This window comes from Wolffia australiana, chromosome 19 (genome assembly GCF_029677425.1).
Source record: "Wolffia australiana isolate 7733 chromosome 19, ASM2967742v1".
NCBI lineage: Eukaryota > Viridiplantae > Streptophyta > Magnoliopsida > Alismatales > Araceae > Wolffia > Wolffia australiana.
This window is the reverse complement of record NC_135853.1, coordinates 4,229,231-4,248,248: the sequence shown is the minus strand read 5'-3', so window position 1 is coordinate 4,248,248 and position 19,018 is coordinate 4,229,231. Positions and strand designations below refer to the sequence as shown.

Here is a 19,018-nt window from a genome sequence, read left to right as displayed (position 1 = left end):
AAGGCTTGTGGATTGATGACAGTATGTCATCCGATCCATCCCTTACCATCATCAGTCATCCGTCTAGAACTTGAAGCACAAAGCATCCACGCCTTCCGTTCTGTTCTGCTATTTACGATAAGCTTATAACCGTCCTTTGTCCATTTTGTCCTCCGTTCCTTCCACCCCTCGAACCAAAATAGAACGAAATTGCAGACTCTGGCATATGGCTGTCCAGAACTCCGATCAATCTGTTCCGTCCATCCCGTTCCGCCATCCGTTGTCTGTCAACGAGCCGCAATTGGGTCTGCACAAAACATTGTGTCAAAAATTAAGGTTCGGCACATATAAGACAATGTGGGTGGGACGTGATGGGACAGATGACGAGTGGTGTCAGCACAGAGTGTGACGGGTAATTCGTCACGTCTACCATCTCGTCACACGTCAATTATCTTTTTAGAAAAATTCATCATGCCACGGCATTGCCACCCAGACACCCATCTACCGCCACGCCTCTCGTGACTAGACATGGTCGTTCTGTTCTTTTTGTGCGAATTGTTCGTTCTACTCGGTTTTCCGAACAGAACAAAAACGAATTCCAACGGAACATATCACAGACCCGCGTGCGGTTCTTTTGTTCGCTTTTTGCGAATTTTGTTCTAGTTTTGTACGAATGTGCGAATGTTCTGGTTTTCAAACAAATAGAACAGAACAACCATGTCTACTTGTGACGTTACGGAAGACAATTGCCAAACCCTAATCGATATTGAACATCTATCTTACATTAGCCTAGATTGATGACATGACATAGTTAAATGTATCTTAAATTAAGCTACAATCCGCGTAGAAACCGTGTGGGATTTTTAAGAATAATTGGATGGCCAAGATTTGGCCAAGTGGCAGAATCTGGTGAGGCAAGGGGCAGGATCGTATTGATAATTGTTGAGAAGGGCTTTTGTGGAAAAGTGCGAGGTTGGGGGAAGTATATATATATCCGTTGTGACCTTGGAGGTTGTCGCGTCAATTTCGTCGGATCGTTTCTCCAGTTTTCTCGCAGGGAAATCGTCGGAAGGGAGCGGAATGGCGGACCAGCTCACCGACGACCAGATCTCCGAGTTCAAGGAAGCCTTCAGCTTGTTCGACAAGGACGGAGATGGTCGGATTCGTCGATTATTTCATCGTTTCCGCTTTTTTTTCCCTATTTGCGTGGAATCTGATGTCGGTTGTTTTCCGGAAGGAAGGCGTTGTGTTCTTTGCTGCCGGTTGATTTCGTGGAAATTTGGCTCTATTTTTGGCAGTGTTTGTTGGTTTGAACAGTTTCAGGGCGGAAAAGATGACATCTTGGTGGGAAATTTGTGCCCTTTATCGGTGCCCGGCGTTTATTTTCTGTTATTTTTAATCGAATCGGCTTTTGATTCATGGTATCTGATCTTGTTTGTTGGGGTCGTCTGCTGGACCCAAGAGATAGCCTTGGCGTGTGTAAAAATGTGCCCTGCATCGGTGCCCGATATTTATTTTATTTCATTTCATTTTTCTTTGAATCGGTTTGTGATTCATGGTATCTGATCTTTTTTGTTGGGATCGCCCTTTGGATCCCTCGTTTGGACTCTGATCTAAGAGGTAACCTTGGCCTGTGTAAAAATGTGCCCTTTTTCGGTGCCCGACGGTTATTTTATTTCCCTTTTCATCGAATCGAGTTGTGATACATGGTATGTGGTCTTGCTTGTTGGGATCGTTCGTTGAATCCATAGTTTGCGCTCTGGTCTAAGAGGTAACATCGGCGTGTGTAAAAGTGTGCCTTTTTTCGGTGCCCGACCTTTATTTTTTTTCATTTTTCATCGAATCGGCTAGTGATTCATAAATTCTGATCTTGTTTGTTGGGATCGTCCGTTGAATCCACCGTTTAATCTAAGAGGTTATATTGGCTCATGTAAAAGAGTGTCTTTTATCGATGCCCGATGATTATTTTCTTTCCCTTTTAATCCGGTAGGTATATGATTCGTGGTATCTGATCCGGAATCTTGGGATCGTCTGTTGAATCCATCATTTGATCTCTGACCTTAGTGCGCTCGTGTGCTGAGCACCCGTTTCCTCTGTTGTTTCAATATTAAGACAATCTAGTGATCCAGGTAACCTGATTGCAAGATCCATTGTTTTGTTAGATGCATCTATGCTCGCTCTTTCTCTGCGAAATTTAGGTTAATTTATTATGAGATCAAGTTTTTTTGGGCTGTCGTTTCGTCTCGTCGTATTGAATGTTTTGATTTCAAATTATTTTTGATATTGACGACGCCAAGAACGCGAAGCTATTTTCATGATACCTTGTTGTCTCATTTTTTGGTGTCGACATCCGTGATGATTATTTTTGTGCTCTCGTTTGTGTTAAAACTACCTAAAGTCATCTTATTTCAAATTCTGTCGTAGAACAATGAACTGTATTAATAAGGTGGAACTATGAAATCTCTATTTATATATATTTCGGTTTTTTATTCTTTTGAAAGACAAAATACGTGAGGATTCTGATTTCTTTCCACGATGTAAGGCAGAAACCATTTTCTGGTTTCCACATCTTTTTTTGTGCTTATAAAAGTCATAGAAATATCGAAACTTCTACAAAATCCATTCCTTGCTTACAGAAGTCTACAAAACTGTGGGGATTAAAATTTAGTGTAACGATATTAGTGAGAACCTACATCTTTTTTACATTGACTGATGTTGAAAATAATTGTGTTGACTGAGGTCTCAACTCCTGGCAGGCTGCATTACCACCAAGGAGCTGGGGACAGTGATGAGATCTCTGGGACAGAACCCAACAGAGGCTGAACTCCAGGACATGATCAACGAGGTCGATGCCGATGGCAATGGGACGATTGATTTCCCCGAGTTTCTGAACTTGATGGCGAGGAAGATGAAGGACACAGACTCCGAAGAGGAGCTCAAGGAGGCCTTCCGTGTGTTCGACAAGGACCAGAATGGGTTCATCTCCGCCGCCGAGCTCCGTCACGTGATGACTAACCTCGGCGAGAAGCTCACCGACGAGGAGGTTGATGAGATGATCAAGGAAGCTGATGTGGATGGTGATGGGCAGATCAACTATGAGGAGTTTGTCAAGGTCATGATGGCCAAGTGATGGGGCTTGTTTTTCCTCGTACGGGCAGATGAAGAAGAGGAAGAAGAAGAGGCTGCGGTGGCACATCATGCATTCCTGAGGTTGTTTCTATCATAATTACTTGTTTTATCTCTGAATACTATGTTTCCCAGCAGATTTTTCGTATGGCTCAGTTTCAGATGTTTGTGGTAGCTAACTTGTTACTGTCCCTTCACTTTTCCTTTTTTTTACTGGATTGTCCGTTATTCTTGGCTTGTTATGTTACAACCTTAGCCTATATATTTCGGTGTAAAAAAATGTAGGTATATGTGTTAAAGTTTTAGGACGGACTACTTTTTAAAAGCTATAGCTGGTAGGAAGGGCATTACTTTTCTTTTTTTTCTGTGGCATGATCTTCAACTCCACCATTTCCTGCCAACAATATGAATATATTTGTGATTGTCCGTGTATAAATATGTAATTTTCTCTCATTCTTTCAACCCCATACCCTCTTTTTCTCATTACCTTCTCTTTATCTCATGTGTTGGCCATCCTCCATCTTAAACTGCCTCCAATCTCTCACAAATTCATTCCCTCTCTCCTCCTCTTTCTCTCTCGCTATATATTTCTCTCTGTCTCTCTCTATTTATATATATGACCTCTTAAATCATATCTCTAAAATTCCTTTCCAGCCTCTCCCTCCAATTTAATTGTAGATTTTCTAGTGAGAAACTCAACTCCTGCAAAATGTGAAAGTGCACGAAATGCCTTAACCATCCCACCAACTTAAGGCATAAGTCAACAATTGGGAGCTCTAGATCCTTAACCAGACTTGTACAACTTCTGAAGTTGTCTCAAAATGATAACAACCTCATAAAATCGGTATGTTCATTTGATGGCTTGATTATGTCAGTTCGTCAGATTAATGATTTTTTGCACATCGATTCAGATCACTTTTTGAAGAATCATTAAATTTCACTTTGATTTCTTCAGATTACTTAATCCATTTGTTGGGCTTCTTGAAACCAATTCAGAGCAAATCTTTAAATACGAAAACCTCAGTTCTGAAGATGGTGGAAAGAGCCAATTTTCTCATCAGACAACGTCATTTACTCACTAAATTTAGAAGTTTCAATCTTCTTTCCTGTGGAACCCACCTGAAAGAAACTCCAAATTTTCAATTCCTGCAATGTCTACAGCTGGAAAGCTCAGTTCTGAAGAAGTTCCAAAATATCAACTCCCACAAAATCGGTGTTGAAAACTTGTTAGAACCAGTTTAGTAGAGGTTTCAAAATGATTTTTTTAAGATCACCCGAAATCAGTGACCAACCTGAAATTAATAATTAATATGATCATGGAAAGTACAGGACCGACCAGCCTGGTCCCCTTTCAGTCCTCCACTTCCTACTCCAGTCAAATTTAAAAGTTCTTTGGGTGATTCGATAGTCTCATCAACTTGTGGACTTCAGAAAATAAATGGGGGCCATCTTTTAACCAGAGAAACTCGGCTCTGGATGGCTTCCCAATGTAATCTTCTCATTATACTTCTTTTTCTTATAACATTGAAGATCTCTTTAGGTCAATTATTCTAATTTTTCAACCAGTAACTATTTGTTCAAACCCATGTCGCCATCTTTTTACAAGAAAAACCCCTGCCTAGAAGAAGTTTCAATGAGTAAGCTTTCATAGATTATACAATTTCTGATTTCTTAAAATAAAAAAGATTATACAATTTCTGAACAAAAACTTATAAGAAATCACAGGATCAAGATCAGAGATATTTGTTCAAACCCAATTGCCGCCATCTTTTTACAAGAAAAACCCCTGCCTAGAAGAAGTTTCAATGAGTAAGCTTTCATAGCTTATACAATTTCTGATTTCTTAAAATAAAAAAGATTATACAATTTCTGAACAAAAACTTATAAGAAATCACAGGATCAAGATCAGAGATATTTGTTCAAACCCAATTGCCGCCATCTTTTTACAAGAAAAACACCTGCCTAGAAGAAGTTTCAATGAGTAAGCTTTCATAGCTTATACAATTTCTGATTTCTTAAAAAAAAAAAGATTATAAAATTTCTGAACAAAAACTTATAAGAAATCACAGGATCAAGATCAGAGATATGATCCCTTGGGGTCTAGTCTTTTTTTGTCTTATTTCCTCTCTGGGATCCAACAATCAATCTGAAGATCCAGATGCTGAGCAATGTGGCCTCAATTGGGGCCAACCAATAGACGACAAGATGCTCCCTCGACGTGTGCTTCCCCCCAACATGATAAGCCCATGCAAATGCCTGAGCATGAGGTAACCCCAAAAAAGTTTAATTCTCAATGTTTTTGTTTGATCAAGTTATGAAATGGAACGCAAGTCAAGAATATTAAACACTTAATGGATATTGAAATATCACATTTTTGTTAACTAGATCATATAATATTGAAGTACCACAAATTTATTAAGTCAAAATTATCATATTTCAATATTTAGTTTCCTGAATGGAAACTTCCGAACGATGAATGACTACAAAAATCATATAATATAAATAATAATAGGGAAAGTATATTAAGAAATCAATATGGTAAAACTAAGAATATTATATTTTGAATATGTTTACGTTATAAATGCATAAATAAAATTAAACTTGACCTAGGTCATATTAGCTATCCCCTATGTCAAAGAGTTTCACCCATGTTCATCTAATAGCAGAGTAAGAATCTTGACTAAGGTATTGATACAACCTCGATCCTATATAGGGCATTCTAGTCATTTGTCAAGAGGGGCATTTCTGTCATCTTACTTGCTAGAGGTATTTAAGATATTTTTCCTTTCAACAGATGTAGTCTCCTTTGGGGAGGACAGACAAGAAGTAACAGAAGTTGTGTTCATTCCCATATCTCTTCCCCAGTGAAGTCCATGGTGCCACTTATCCATATCCAATGACGATGTACATTCCACTTGCTCTTCTTCGTCCTGCAGTATCCACTCTGCCCAATCCTCTCCATCCCTCTCCTCAGTGTTGATCTAATACCCATCCTCTCACTAATAAGATTCACAAATTTTAATTAGTATTATAAAATGCCGGCCAACCCTCTCCAGTGAAGAGATTTCCAACCTTCAACCAGAAATTTTAATTAGTTTTATTACCCTCCATATGATCTATAAAATTACTCCAACTTTGTTAGATAAGTTTACAGCGAATTTCCACATGGGATATAAAGTTGAATGTCACAACTAATATTGTAAAAAAAAATCATAAAAAAAATATTCTGAATCTTAAATATTTTTTGAAAGGAAGTCTGAAACTTAGATGTCTTGGAAACAATCAAACAAACAAATTTCTAGTGGAAAAATGCTTTGCATCATTTTCACGTCAAGTCAAGTCATGGATGCTTCTAGTAGGAGAATAAATTGATTGAGACAAGTATTGAATGCAAAGCAGAAATGATTTGACTCTTTAAAACTGAAATAACTGCCAAAATTAAGAAGGAACATTTAAAAATAATCTTTTAAAAATGAAGAAAAAGTAAAAAAAGGAAATAGTACACAAACAACATTGCAAGGGCCTCAAAGGAATCACTTACGGAAGCAGGGTTCATGCATCCTCCTGTCAAATCAGATCCCAGGATATGAAGGGACAACTTGGAAATACTTTGAATCCATGTTTTCATGAAGAAACTTCTCGGATCCCTCTGCTTGAGACCCAGGGAGACGATAACGACTGTAAAAGTAAGAAGACCTTCTGTCAATGCCCCCTGATGAATGTCCACATTTAGCTTTGGCCCCCGGCCCACCTCAGGGAATATTTCCTTTATTGTTCCAACGGCAATCATAGATCCCACGACCTGTAAGTGTCCAAACCCCTGAGTTAGAAGTACGTTCACCCACAATAATTATAAGCGATGCCCAAACAGAAGATAATCGATAGTGGAATCAGGATGTGCCCTCCACTGACATCTTGCCCTCAAGATGGAAAGTTGGAAATTGGCATTGGAGATCAGCTTCGGCTTCCCACAAATTATTGTCAGCTAGAAATTCACCCACTTAATCAACAGCTACAACCCCTGGGGAGACTGGCGAGTAGTTCCAATTAACTATGGCTGGAGTGCCCAAACCAGGTCCTCACCCAATTAATTCATGGTTAACTTCGCGACTCACTGTCAATCCCATAAACCTGGGTAAGAGAAATATGAAAAAACAAGATGGATATTAATGGTCCCACGCAAATCAAGTCGGTCAGCCGTGAGTTGCAGGTCCCTCTCAGGCAGTGAGGCAGTAGTTCCCCCTAGAATTTGGGTGCCAATTTCTGATTTTTCATGTGGCTCAAGAAAATATGGTTGGATCTTTAGTAGTAGCCATTCCCTGACCTCAAAATAGCATCTAGGCAATATGGGTTTAGAAACCCGCTGAATTAGGTCTTGAATGACATGGAGGTTCTCTTGTAGGAAGTGGATCATTTCATCAATGTATTGGAGGAGATTGTCCACTCATCAATGGGTGACTTGGGGTATCTTTAGGTCATTAGTGGCAGGGGTATGACCATATATGGCACGAAAAGGCAACAAATTTATGGAACTGTAATTAGGTGTGTTATAAGAAAACTCCACCCAGTGCAGACAGTGTTACGACTCCCTCAGATATAGCTGACATAAACAAACTAATCTGAATTGAATCAACAAGAGTTGACAATGAGTGAGAATCAAAAGAAATCCAGAATATGTGACATCAAATCCTTCGTATAAATATATAGGAAACGAAAGAATCCTGCAGGGAAAAACACACAAAGATGATTTGGCGACGACGAACTGATGACGCAGAGATGAACGATAACCACCCTAGGAGAATCTGGATAGGTAATCCCCCTCGCTTGCAGAAATGAGGATCAGTTGGATCGACTTCTCCTCCTTCCCAACCAAGAGAATCTCCACCCCTTGTAACTGTTTCAAGACTCGCCCTCTCCTTCCAGATCTTCTTTATTTATAGACACAACTTCCCACCTTCAGAAGTTTAAACTGGTGTGGGTGTGCCCTGCACGTGGCCCGACATTTCACCTATGCTGTTTGCGTTGGTAAGTTCTCGAAAGAGCCGTATCAGACAGTTGCTCCTGGTGGTGGGTTGACCCATGGTAAAATTATGGAGGCAAGCCTCCAAACTCCTATTCACCCCTTCTATCTGGCAGTCAGATTCCACCCGCTATACCACCCCCCCTGCATAAATATCTACATTGTATTTTATGGAGTTCCTACCAGAAAACGTGGGTAATTACAATCCCCAAGAAATTTTCTTGCAAAAGGACTCAGCCATCAATTTTGCAGAGAAAGGGTGTTTGAGTGGTAGGAAATGATCATACTTGCTGAGTCGTTCCGCCACAACCAAAACAGAATCAAAATGTCATGATTTTGGAGTCCCTTGAAGAAATACAGACAACTGACCTCCATGATTGGAACAGGGAGCTTTGTATTTCTAACAAATCTGGTAGCCCCCTATGTATTTCATGATGGTGCAGATTTGGACCTCGTGTAAGCTATATTCAGAAATTTGATCAAGAAATTATTCGCAGGACTTACACCTTGTATTCCTCAATGCTACCTAAGTCCACATGGAAGGACATCTCTCCAAAAGTGAGGTGAGACATAAGGGCATCCACTTCTTGGTAGCGTCTACCCTCCTTGTAGCAAATATCAAAAGAATAGCTCATCAGTATCACTGACCACTTGCTGTTCTGATGGGGCAGTGTCAACAATTATGACCTACTCCCCCTCTCAGAAGCCAATTTAGTCTTTGTAGCCTGGGGAAGCCCTGTCTGAGAAATTCAATCAGTCATGTTTGCTGAGTCAACACTGCACCGATACCCTCTCTGCAGGCGTCCATCTCCATGGTGAAGAGTTAATTAAAACATGGGAATGCAATAATCAGCATGGTGGACAATGGTGACTTCACTGGGGCAGACCACGCAAATTTTCTTTCTTCAGTCATAGCATGAGTTGGGAAGTGATAGCTACATACCTACCAGAGCCCTATGGTAGTATCCTGCCAGTCCAAGAAATAACTGCCCTGATCTTCTTCTGGTATACTGTTATGCCTTCCTCTGGTTGACATAAAGGTCTTAGCTGGATTGTGTTGCTCAGGAGTACCACTGTACACCAAAATTTTGTCAAATTTTAGAAGATGAACTGCTGCTGAAAAGCCAAGAATACCTTGTTCATCAGGGATTGAAGTGTATCCATGACCTTTGACAGGCTGAACAGCATGAACTGGAACTTGTAATGGCCATGGTGGAAACAGAAAGAAGGATGCTCAGATTGTCGTTTTCGGACATACACAGCTGGTGGTACTGGACTTTAATTCCAGTTAAGAGAAGATTCTCTAGCCATGGAGCTCCTCTGATAAATTTGTCGACAGATATGGGCCGGCGGTCTTGCTCCTTGACACTTTAGCACCTGGAAGTCGACACAAACGTGTCAACTTCCACCTTTCGTCTTTACCAGCAAGACCAGCCTGGCAAACAGCCTTTGTGAGTGCTGGATGAGACCGGATTCCAACATTTTCCAAGTTAATATTTTGATATTTTTATTTAAAAGTGTGATTAACTATATGGTCTTCTGTTGATTGGCTGGGCGCCTGAAACTAAATCGAATACAGTTTTCGATGTCTCTTGGAGGAGAGAGTGTTGATGACATTTAAAAGGCTTGGAAAAAAATGCAGCAGAGTCGATGTTCATGGATCTACGTGGCATTTTCCGCTTCCACCATTGCAGCATTGGCTCAAACTATGCAGTAAGATGGTTATGAAGTACCTTGGGCATCTACTTTTGGGAGACTTCTTATCTGCATAGTTAGGGTCAACCTCTAACAAATAGTAAATATTGTCCAGTCTGACAGCCATCTTGAACATAATAGAGGTGGACCCATCACAGGTTACCCAACCATTCAATGTGCAAGATGAAGTTTTTCAGCCCTAGCAGGATGGGTGAAAACTCTTCTACAGCACCAAGTCCCAGTGGATTGAGCTAGATTCTCTTGAAGACATAAGATAATGTTTGTTTGTATCCATCATTAATGCGATTGTAAAGAGCTCTATCATCTGTAACACTGTAAAACCAAGGCTTCTCACGAGATCTTTGCAAATAAAATTATCTGCTGCTCCTCTGTCAATGAGGTCCAACACTCATAGTGCCCCATATTCGGAGAATTATATGAGGTGTTTAGTCCAGCACAGAATTTGAGAATGTTTGAGCCAATTGAATGCGCTCCAGCTCCTCTCAGGTGAATCCTCAAAGGCACTACTTCCACCTCCTAAGTTGGCTCTTCTCATCCTCCTCCACTATGACAATGTTGAGGTAGAAACATTATTGTCTCTCGAATGCCAGGTATTCCACATCTCCCATCAGTGTTTGCGCTCCAATATCTGTCCCCATATCAGTTATTAGACACTCCAGTATTTGATATCCAGGAAAATAAAGACGGTTTCAGATGACAGTATCAGATGTCGGGATGGATATTGGAACTGAAAACAAGAAAGGGCCCTTAATGGGCTAAGACAAAGAGAGGAGAAGAGAAAATAATGTCAACACTCCCCCTCAAGCTGGAGCGTGGATGTTTTCCACACCCAGCTTGACACAGAGCTCCTCAAACCTAGGGGCATGAAGCCCTTTGGTGAAGATGTCTGCAAGTTGGTCAGTTGACGGAACACATGGCGTGCAGAAATTTCCCGACTCAAGCTTCTCTTTAATGAAATGTCGATCAATCTCAATGTGCTTTGTACGATCATGCTGGACGGGATCATGAGCAATGCTGATAGCCGATTTGTTGTCACAAAACAGCTGAACAGGAGAAGAAACTGGACACCGTAGCTCGCGAAGAAGCTTGGTAATCCAAAGTGCTTCACAAAGACCATGCGCAAGGGCACGGAACTCCGCTTCAGCACTTGATCGGGATACCACTTTCTGTTTCTTACTCCTCCAAGTAATAAGATTGCCTCCCAAGAAAGTGCAGTACCCAGAGGTAGACCGGCGATCAACCACAGACCCTGCATAATCTGCATCAGTGTAGACTTCTAGGCGCAGACCACTGTGACGACGAAACAACAGTCCACGGCCAATGGTGCCCTTCAGAAAACGAAGGAGTCGATGGGCAGCATGAAGATGGCTTATTCGAGGGTTTTGCATAAACTGACTAAGAACACCCACTGAATAGGCAATGTCGGGACGGGTGTGGGTGAGATAAATCAGTTTGCCCACAAGTCTTCGATACTGTCCGGGCTCAGCAAGATCTTCATTTGCATCAGCACCAAGTCGATGATTCGCATCAATCGGCGTCGAAATAGGCTTGGAGTCCTCCTTTCCAAGCTCACAAAGAAGGTCCACCGTATATTTCCGCTAACAGATGAAAATCCCACTCGAAGAATAAGCCACCTCGATACCAAGAAAATACCGTAACGGACCAAGATGACGAATAGCAAACTTCGAAGACAGATACATAGCCAGCTAAGTAATGGTCTCCGTATCATCACCTGTGATGATAATGTCATCCACGTACACAAGAAGAATAGCAACTCCCCCTGACGTGGAATGACGGTAGAAGAGGGTGTGATCTCCATTACACTGGCGGTGTCCCCGGTGCTTCATGGCCATGGTGAAACGGCCAAACCAAGCACGAGGAGATTGCTTCAAACCGTACAACGCTTTCTTCAGCCGACACACAACCGAACTCGGAGTAGACGGCACTAAGGAGGCATATCCAGGAGGTAAGGCCGTATAGATCTCCTCATTCAAGTCACCATGAAGAAAAGCGTTCTTGACATCGTACTGCTGCAATATCCAGCTACGGTCTGCAGCAAGGGCCAAGAGAATCCGGACAGTGTTCATCTTGGCTACAAGAGCAAATGTTTCCTGATAATCAATGCCATATTGCTGTGTGATAATCTTGCGCCACAACACGTGCCTTGTGCCTTTCAATAGAGCCATCGGAATTGTGCTTGACAGCATAAACCCAACGACTGCCAACCAAGTGCTTGCTCGGCGGTAGAGGAACCAGATCCCATGTATCATTTAAAGCGAGTGCGTGGAGCTCCTCCTCCATAGCCCGACGCCAATGAGAGAGCGATAGGGCAACGTCCACCGTCTTCGGAAGGGAGATAGCGTCAAGGGAGGTGAGAAGAGCATGGTAGGATGGGGAGAGGCGATGAGATGAGATAGACGCTTCTAATGGATACAATGGGGAAGGATGAGGGCAAGACACCAGGGCTAATGAAGGATTTTCTGGAGGATTGGCGGAGGAGGATGAGGGAGCTTCGGGAGTGGGAGGAACACGAGGCTTGCGATGAGCAAGAGTGAGACCATAACGTTTTTCGGGCGGGCAATGGCGGATAGGTAAAGGAACACCAGAGAGAGGAATAGATGAATCCGATAGGGAAGCTGCAGGAGGATTCAATGGAGCAGAGAATGAATCGTCGGTAAGGACTGGAGAAGGAGCCACGGAAGGGACAGGAGGATCCGAGAGTGGTGCGGGCAAAGGATCGGAGGGCGAGGTGTTAGCAAGTGGAGGCTCGTCGGGAGGAACAGGCGGGGAAGGACTGGAGACTGGTGAAGAAGTAGATGTGTGAGGGAGAATAAGAAATTCAAGAGGATCTGACGAAGGTGGTAAAGAAGGTGAAACTGGAGAAGAAGAGGGGTAATACGGAGTGAATTCGTCAAAGGTAGCATCCTTGGTGACGATAAATCGACGAGAGGGGGGATGATAACATCGATAACCCTTTTGGGTGGAAGAATAGCCAACGAATACACATTGGATGGCACGAGGATCAAGCTTATCACGACCAAGATGGTGGTTAGGCGCAAAGCAAACGCACCCAAAGACACGAGGGGTAAGATTGGTTCGAAGAGAAATAATTGGGAAGGAATGCTGGAGACAGGCAATGGGAGTAGAATAATCAAGCACTCGAGACGGAAGACGGTTGAGAAGATGAATGGCGGTTAAGACAGCTTCACCCCAAAAATACTTTGGCACATGCATGTGAAATAAAAGGCTCCGAGTCATTTAAAAAATGTGACGGAATTTTCGTTCTGCAACACCATTTTGCTGGGGTGTGTATGGACACGTGGTTTCATGGATAATGCCGTTTTCTTGAAAGAAAGTGCTTAACGTGGAGTTGACATAGTCTCTAGCATTGTCGGAGCAGAAGCGACGAATGGAGGTAGAGAATTGGGTTTGAATTAGAGAATAGGATTGGGGAATAACAAGAGATATCTCAGATTTATTCTTCAATAGATAGGCCCACGTGAAACGAGTAGCGTCATCAATGAAAACGCATAACCACCGAGCACCGGAAGTGCTATGAACAGGGGATGGTCCCCACACGTCGGTGTGAATGAGAGAGAAAGGAGTCGTCAAATGAGAAGAAGAAATAGGATATGTGGTACGATGATGTTTAGCAACTCGACAAGCGTCACAAACAAAGCGGTCTACAGAATGACCTTGAAAGAGAGTTTTGGAAATAAACGATAAAGAGTAGCAAAAGATGGATGGCCGAGACGTCGATGGAGAAGCCACAAACGCTCATGAGATGCCGAAAGGGAAACAGCAGCGGCAGCAATAGCAAGGGGGGACGAAGGATATCGAATGAGATAGAGGCCTTCATGTTCCTCAGCAATGGAAATCGTCCTCCCTGACACCTTATCACGATAAAAACAGGCATTAGGAGTGAATGTAAGATCGTGGTTTAGATCGCGAACAAGGCGAGATAAAGAGAGAAGATGATGAGCAAGACGGGGAACATGAAGGACTTGAGTGAGGTTCATCGAAGAAGAGAGAGCCACACGACCAATCCCAGCCACAGTGAGAAGATCGCCGGAAGCCGTTTTAACTTTGGAGGAGCCGGAAACGGGTTGATAAGTCACAAAAGCTCGAGGATTGGGTGTCATGTGAGCCGTAGCACCGGAATCAAGAAGCCAAGTGGATGATGATGGAGAGTTTCCAGAAGTTGATGGAGGTGTAGAAGGAATGGTGGACGTACCTGCATGGGCTAGAGAGCAAGAGTCCACGACGGGAGGATCAAGCAATCGCCGAAGACGTTCCACTTCTTCAGGTGTAAGGCCGGGAGGAGAGGCATTCGTCGGGAGAAGACCACAAGGCATAGGCACTTGACCAGGCGCTGGCACTTGGCTGACAGAAGGGGCGACAGTAGCGAGATTGCTCTGTTGGATTCGCTTCCGTTGAAGCTTAAAGCACGTCTCCTTAGAGTGACCCCTCTTTTTGCAGTAATTGCAGAAAAGGGAAGGATCACCTTTGGAGGATTCCTCAGTCCGAGTAGACGGACCACGAGGCGAAGCTCCTGCTCCAGTTGGTGTGATCGTCATCAAGGGACGCGTGGAGGAAGACGAGTGTGCTACAAGTGCTGAAGCCGTGGTCTGGGTCTGCTGAAAGCGTGATTCTTCAATTCTCGCACTGCGGAGCGCATCCTTGAAGGAAAGCTCTTTCTCCCGGTGTATGAGCTGAAAAACCCGAAGTTGAAGAGTGTATTTTCGATCCACTGAATGAGGGTCTGGAGGCATGTAGTGATCGATCTCATTCCAGAGAGAAATGAGTTCAGTGCTGTACTCCATGACAGTCATGTCACCTTGACGCAGATTGACGGCCCGATGTACTAGCTCATACAGCGTGGCAATATTATGCTTCTTGGAGTGGCTATCAAGGGCCGCTTCCCACACAGCTCGGGCAGACTCAAGAGACAGAAATTCACCTTTGAGGTTGGGTGAAATGCTGTCTAATAGCCAGCGGTGAACCACCCCTTCAACATCCAACCAGTCGTAATACTTGGGATCCGTTCTGGGTGGTCCGTCCTCAAGCAAATGGCGCATCAGACGACCCTTAAGGGTAATCTGAACATACTGGCGCCATTGAAGCAAGTTGAAGCCAGTGAACATTCCGTCAGGAGGCATCTCGGGCAAAGAGAACGGTCCAGTCGAGGCAGACCAATTTCCTGGTTCAAGAGAAGGCGCCGGTGTAGTAGGCGATCGATCACGACTGGATGACGTAGATCCCGGCGTCACATCAGAGGCCTGGACGTCTGGACGAACACCATCCGTAGGATTCTCCATGGACATCTTGAATGCACCCAGATAAAGAATCCAAAGACGGTCTGCACACGTGAGGCGATTGCACCGAGAAAGGCTTTGCGCATGCATGTGATGATTCAGCACACAGCCCTTTCGCACGCAAAATCTGCCGCGACGAAGACAGACGCCCGATGCACAGAATCGCCGCACAAAGGCAACCGTTCAATGCACAAAATTGGCGCGGAGGCAGCCGCTGAGCGCACAATCGCCGCTCAAACAGCAGCGTAGCACACAGAATAGGCCGCGCGAAGCAGCCCTGGCGCGCAGTCGATCGATTCTGTGTGCACAGAAGACTCTGCGCAGGATGCAGAGTCGGCCACTCGCAGAAGGAGGAGGAGTGCTTGAAGACGGCCGGGAGAAGACCGCCGAGAACGGCACACCACGCGCCGGGATTAGGGTTATAGTTATGGCTCTGATACCATGAAAACAAGAAAGCTAAATTCTTGATACTGAAACAACGGGATTACAAGGGTTTTATAGGGAGCCCTAATGGGCTAATTAGAGATAGGGCCCTTAATGGGCTAAGACAAAGAGAGGAGAAGAGAAAATAATGTCAACAGGGACTGTAGGACATATTGGATATCAGGACACATCTCTGTCATTTAGAAAATGAGAAATATCAATACCTGATATCAGATATCAGATCTCTGATATCGGAAAGTAGCAGACGATTGAGGCCAAAATGTCCCGTATCAAAAAATAATAATAATAATGACTCTAATATAAACCCCAGTCAAATCTCAATACAAGATATCAGATATCAGATCTCTGATATTGGAAAGTAGCAGACGATTGAGTCCAAAATGTCCCGTATCAAAAAAAATTAAAAATAAGAACTCTCATATAAACCCCTGTCAATTCTCTAGTGAATACTGAATAGAGAGAGAGAAACAGGCAGATTAAATACATTGACCGAGCATTACAGATGTTTCTCTCGCTCTCTATTTCCTCTATGGTCATTACATAGGTTGACCAAACAGGGAGAGAGAGAGAGAGAAATAGAGAGATAGAGAGAACAGAGAGAGAGAGAGAGACATAGGGAGAAACAGATTTACAGAGATATGATAGCAAGAGAGTGAGAAACAGATAGAGAAAGAGAGGAAGTAGCAGAGGACTTCAAAGCCCAAACGTTAGACTTGGACCGTGGACGATTTGAGAGAGATAGAGAGTGTGTGAGAAAAAGACAGTCTCTCTTACTCACATTAGGGAACTTTATGTTTGTGCTTCATGATATGAAGAATTAATCTAATACTATAAAAATATAATAAACGTTATACGGCGGTTATCGCAAAATCTGATATCCACCATATAACCATGTCCGATATCCAATATCAGCATCCAAACCTCAAGAAGCAGGTATCAGGATGGATATCAATATAATAGCTGTACTGTAACAACCGATATCCGATGCCGACACCCAATATGGGGACATCGATTCAGGCACACATGGGATTTTTTAATTCCATATCGTTCCCGTTATCGGCATCCGATATCGTCATCTGGAAGGGGCGACCACTATTCCTGACATTCAGTTCTTGTTTCTACCCAAGATCCTGTCACAAGGGCACTCAGAGAATTTCTTGAAAAGAAGCCAGGCTTCAATTCTGTCACATAAAAAACGTAAGATCACACATTCATTTACTGCAATGGTATACATCAGCAAGTAATAAAAAAGAAGGTTCAAGAGAGAAGCCAGAAAACGTCCATGGAAGGTAAAAAAATTGAAGAAATATTAATTCTTCAAATAATCAAGGATTTGGAAACGAAACAGCAAATCTATCAGCCTTTCAACTCCAACGGATGCCCATTCACGCCAAAGTCATATCAACAACACGATAAATCTTCAATTCATAACATCGCCAAAAAATCTGAATTTCTTTTTTCTTTTCTTGTTTTAGAGAGAGGAGCGAACCTGGATTGGAATCCTACCCAGGACGGTGAAGAGGAAATTGGAAAAATCTCCGATTACGGCATTGGAGAGGACGGTGAGCGGATTATATGAACCGCCATTGGTGAAGATCCCAAGCCAAGCGAAGAAGAACATAACAAGAACAGTGCACGAATACCTGAAAGCATCGGCACTCGATTGCCCAACAATACCCGCCTCGAGACATCTCAAAGTTACGATCTTGACGAGCCCGCCAGCCCAGACCCACGCGAAAGAAATCACCAGATCAACAGCGAGAAGCCTGACAGAGGCCCCCATTAAAATCTTCTTCCCAGATTCAGTTTTCAGACGCCAATCGCCAGTCAGAAATCGATTAGCCTCCAGTTTTTTGGCAGTGGTGATCTGGGTTTCTGCGAAATTCCTGTTCTTTTGATCATTGTATGCATGGAAATTTCTGGGATCGTTCAAAATTTATCAAGATAACTTTGATCAGTCATGAGGAAAACAAGAGGTTGACATCCGTCGTAAGTATTAGCCAATTTTTTTATTTTTTTCATATGAAGCTTTTGAATGTATAATGTCAGTAATAGGCGATTGATTATGCCGGAAGTTTAATAGTAGGAAAAAACGTATAGAAGGTTGGCATTCTCGACAGACATTTACTGATGGGTTTGGGATATTATTTGAAACTGATATTAAAATACTACCTCTATATCGCTCTATGTCTCATTATTTATATCTTGTCCTTTTTATATATATGTCTTGCTCTTTCACATCTTCCTTTAACTGAAAATTAAGAAATACAACATAGGTGGAAATGAATGTTGAAGAGGGCTCGACAAATGCTCAAAAGAATTAGATTTTTGATAAAAGAGTTTCCTCAGAATAAATTTGAGCATGGTGACAAAATTAGCTCCTCAACCTTAAGTTGGTAAATTTTTATATAGTCCCACATCTAGGGAAGGTCGCAGTCCAGTCGCTGTTTGGTTTTGCCAAATACCTAAACCTAAATCTGAAGTCCGTTCTGGTCTTGGTCTTGGTCTGGTCTCACCACGTCATTCATGTTGACTAGTCCATGTGAAAGTCAATGTCAGGTTGACTTGGTCTACTCATCACATCAAACCAGAAGCCATCTGAATGTCACCTCAGGTCAAGAAGTAGTGTTCAGTAATGAGAGAGTGAGAGAGAAAGAGGGACAGGACTGCAATTAGGGAGTGAAAGAGTGAAAGGGAAACACAGAGAGAATGAGAACGAGACAATGAGAGAGTGGAAGAGATAGATAGGGAGAATGGCAGCGTTAGCCTGAGATAGCGCAAGACGGAGAGAATAGCAGAGAGAGAGAATGAGAGGAGCAAGACTAAGAGAGAGAGTGTGAGCTTGAAAGAGGAGAGAGGGAGAGAGAATGAGAGATTGAAAGAAGAACAAGGGGAAGTGAGAGGGAGAGAGTGCAAAACGAAACGGACTGCGAGGGGGAGAGAGGGAGCAGGTGAGAGGAGAGTATTCAAGAGGGATAGGAAGAAAGTGAGAACGGGAGAGAAGGCAGGAGAGAGAGAGAGAGGTAGGAAGAGAGGGAGAGGGAATGAGGGTGAGAACGGGAGAGAAGGCAGGAGAGAGAGAGAGGTAGGGAGAGAGGGAGAGAGAATGAGGGTGAGAATGGGAGAGAATGCAGGAGAGAGAGAGAGGTAGGGAGAGAGGGAGAGAGAATGAGGGTGAGAACGGAAAGGGGGAGAGAGGGAGAATGAGAAAGAGGGAGAATGAAGGAGGGAGAACGCGAGAGAGGAAGAGAGGGAGGGCGTGAGAGAGGGTGAGAGAGAGAGGGAGAGAGGAGAATGAGAGCAGGGAGAGAACGAGAGAGAGAGAGGAGAGAGGAGAGGAGAGAGTGAGAGCAAGGGAGAGGGTGAGAGTAGGGAAGGTCGTGCGGTGCAGTGCAAAAAATTGCATCGGGTGTGCAAA

General features: G+C 43.2%; 3 protein-coding genes across 3 annotated transcripts; 1 reads left to right on the top strand and 2 right to left on the bottom strand.

Moving 5' to 3' along the window:
- Positions 1–974: 974 nt before the first annotated feature.
- On the top strand, positions 975–3,279 carry LOC144715503 (calmodulin-2). The gene is made up of 2 exons (XM_078590434.1): positions 975–1,135; positions 2,736–3,279. The coding sequence occupies exons 1-2, from the start codon at positions 1,060–1,062 to the stop codon at positions 3,107–3,109; spliced, it is 450 nt and encodes a 149-aa protein (XP_078446560.1). The 5' UTR covers positions 975–1,059; the 3' UTR covers positions 3,110–3,279.
- Positions 3,280–5,075: 1,796 nt separating this feature from the next.
- On the bottom strand, positions 5,076–17,585 carry SIP2;1 (small and basic intrinsic protein 2;1). The gene is made up of 3 exons (XM_078590433.1): positions 17,090–17,585; positions 6,647–6,907; positions 5,076–5,361 (listed from the first exon to the last, which is right to left on the bottom strand). The coding sequence occupies exons 1-3, from the start codon at positions 17,381–17,383 to the stop codon at positions 5,206–5,208; spliced, it is 711 nt and encodes a 236-aa protein (XP_078446559.1). The 5' UTR covers positions 17,384–17,585; the 3' UTR covers positions 5,076–5,205.
- Positions 6,904–15,200, bottom strand: LOC144715500 (uncharacterized). Its single transcript, XM_078590432.1, has 2 exons — positions 14,076–15,200; positions 6,904–13,734 (listed from the first exon to the last, which is right to left on the bottom strand). The coding sequence occupies exons 1-2, from the start codon at positions 15,163–15,165 to the stop codon at positions 13,706–13,708; spliced, it is 1,119 nt and encodes a 372-aa protein (XP_078446558.1). The 5' UTR covers positions 15,166–15,200; the 3' UTR covers positions 6,904–13,705.
- Positions 17,586–19,018: the final 1,433 nt, after the last annotated feature.

Bases quoted from the DNA above. Each gene is read 5' to 3' on its own strand.
- LOC144715503 (XM_078590434.1), top strand. From the start codon at position 1,060: ATGGCGGACCAGCTCACCGACGACCAGATCTCCGAGTTCAAGGAAGCC. The intron at 1,136-2,735 runs GTCGGATTCGTC...AACTCCTGGCAG, and splicing joins GTTCGACAAGGACGGAGATG to GCTGCATTACCACCAAGGAG.
- LOC144715500 (XM_078590432.1), bottom strand. From the start codon at position 15,165: ATGTCCATGGAGAATCCTACGGATGGTGTTCGTCCAGACGTCCAGGCC. The intron at 13,735-14,075 runs GTACGTCCACCA...TATCGTGATAAG, and splicing joins TTGCTCTCTAGCCCATGCAG to GTGTCAGGGAGGACGATTTC.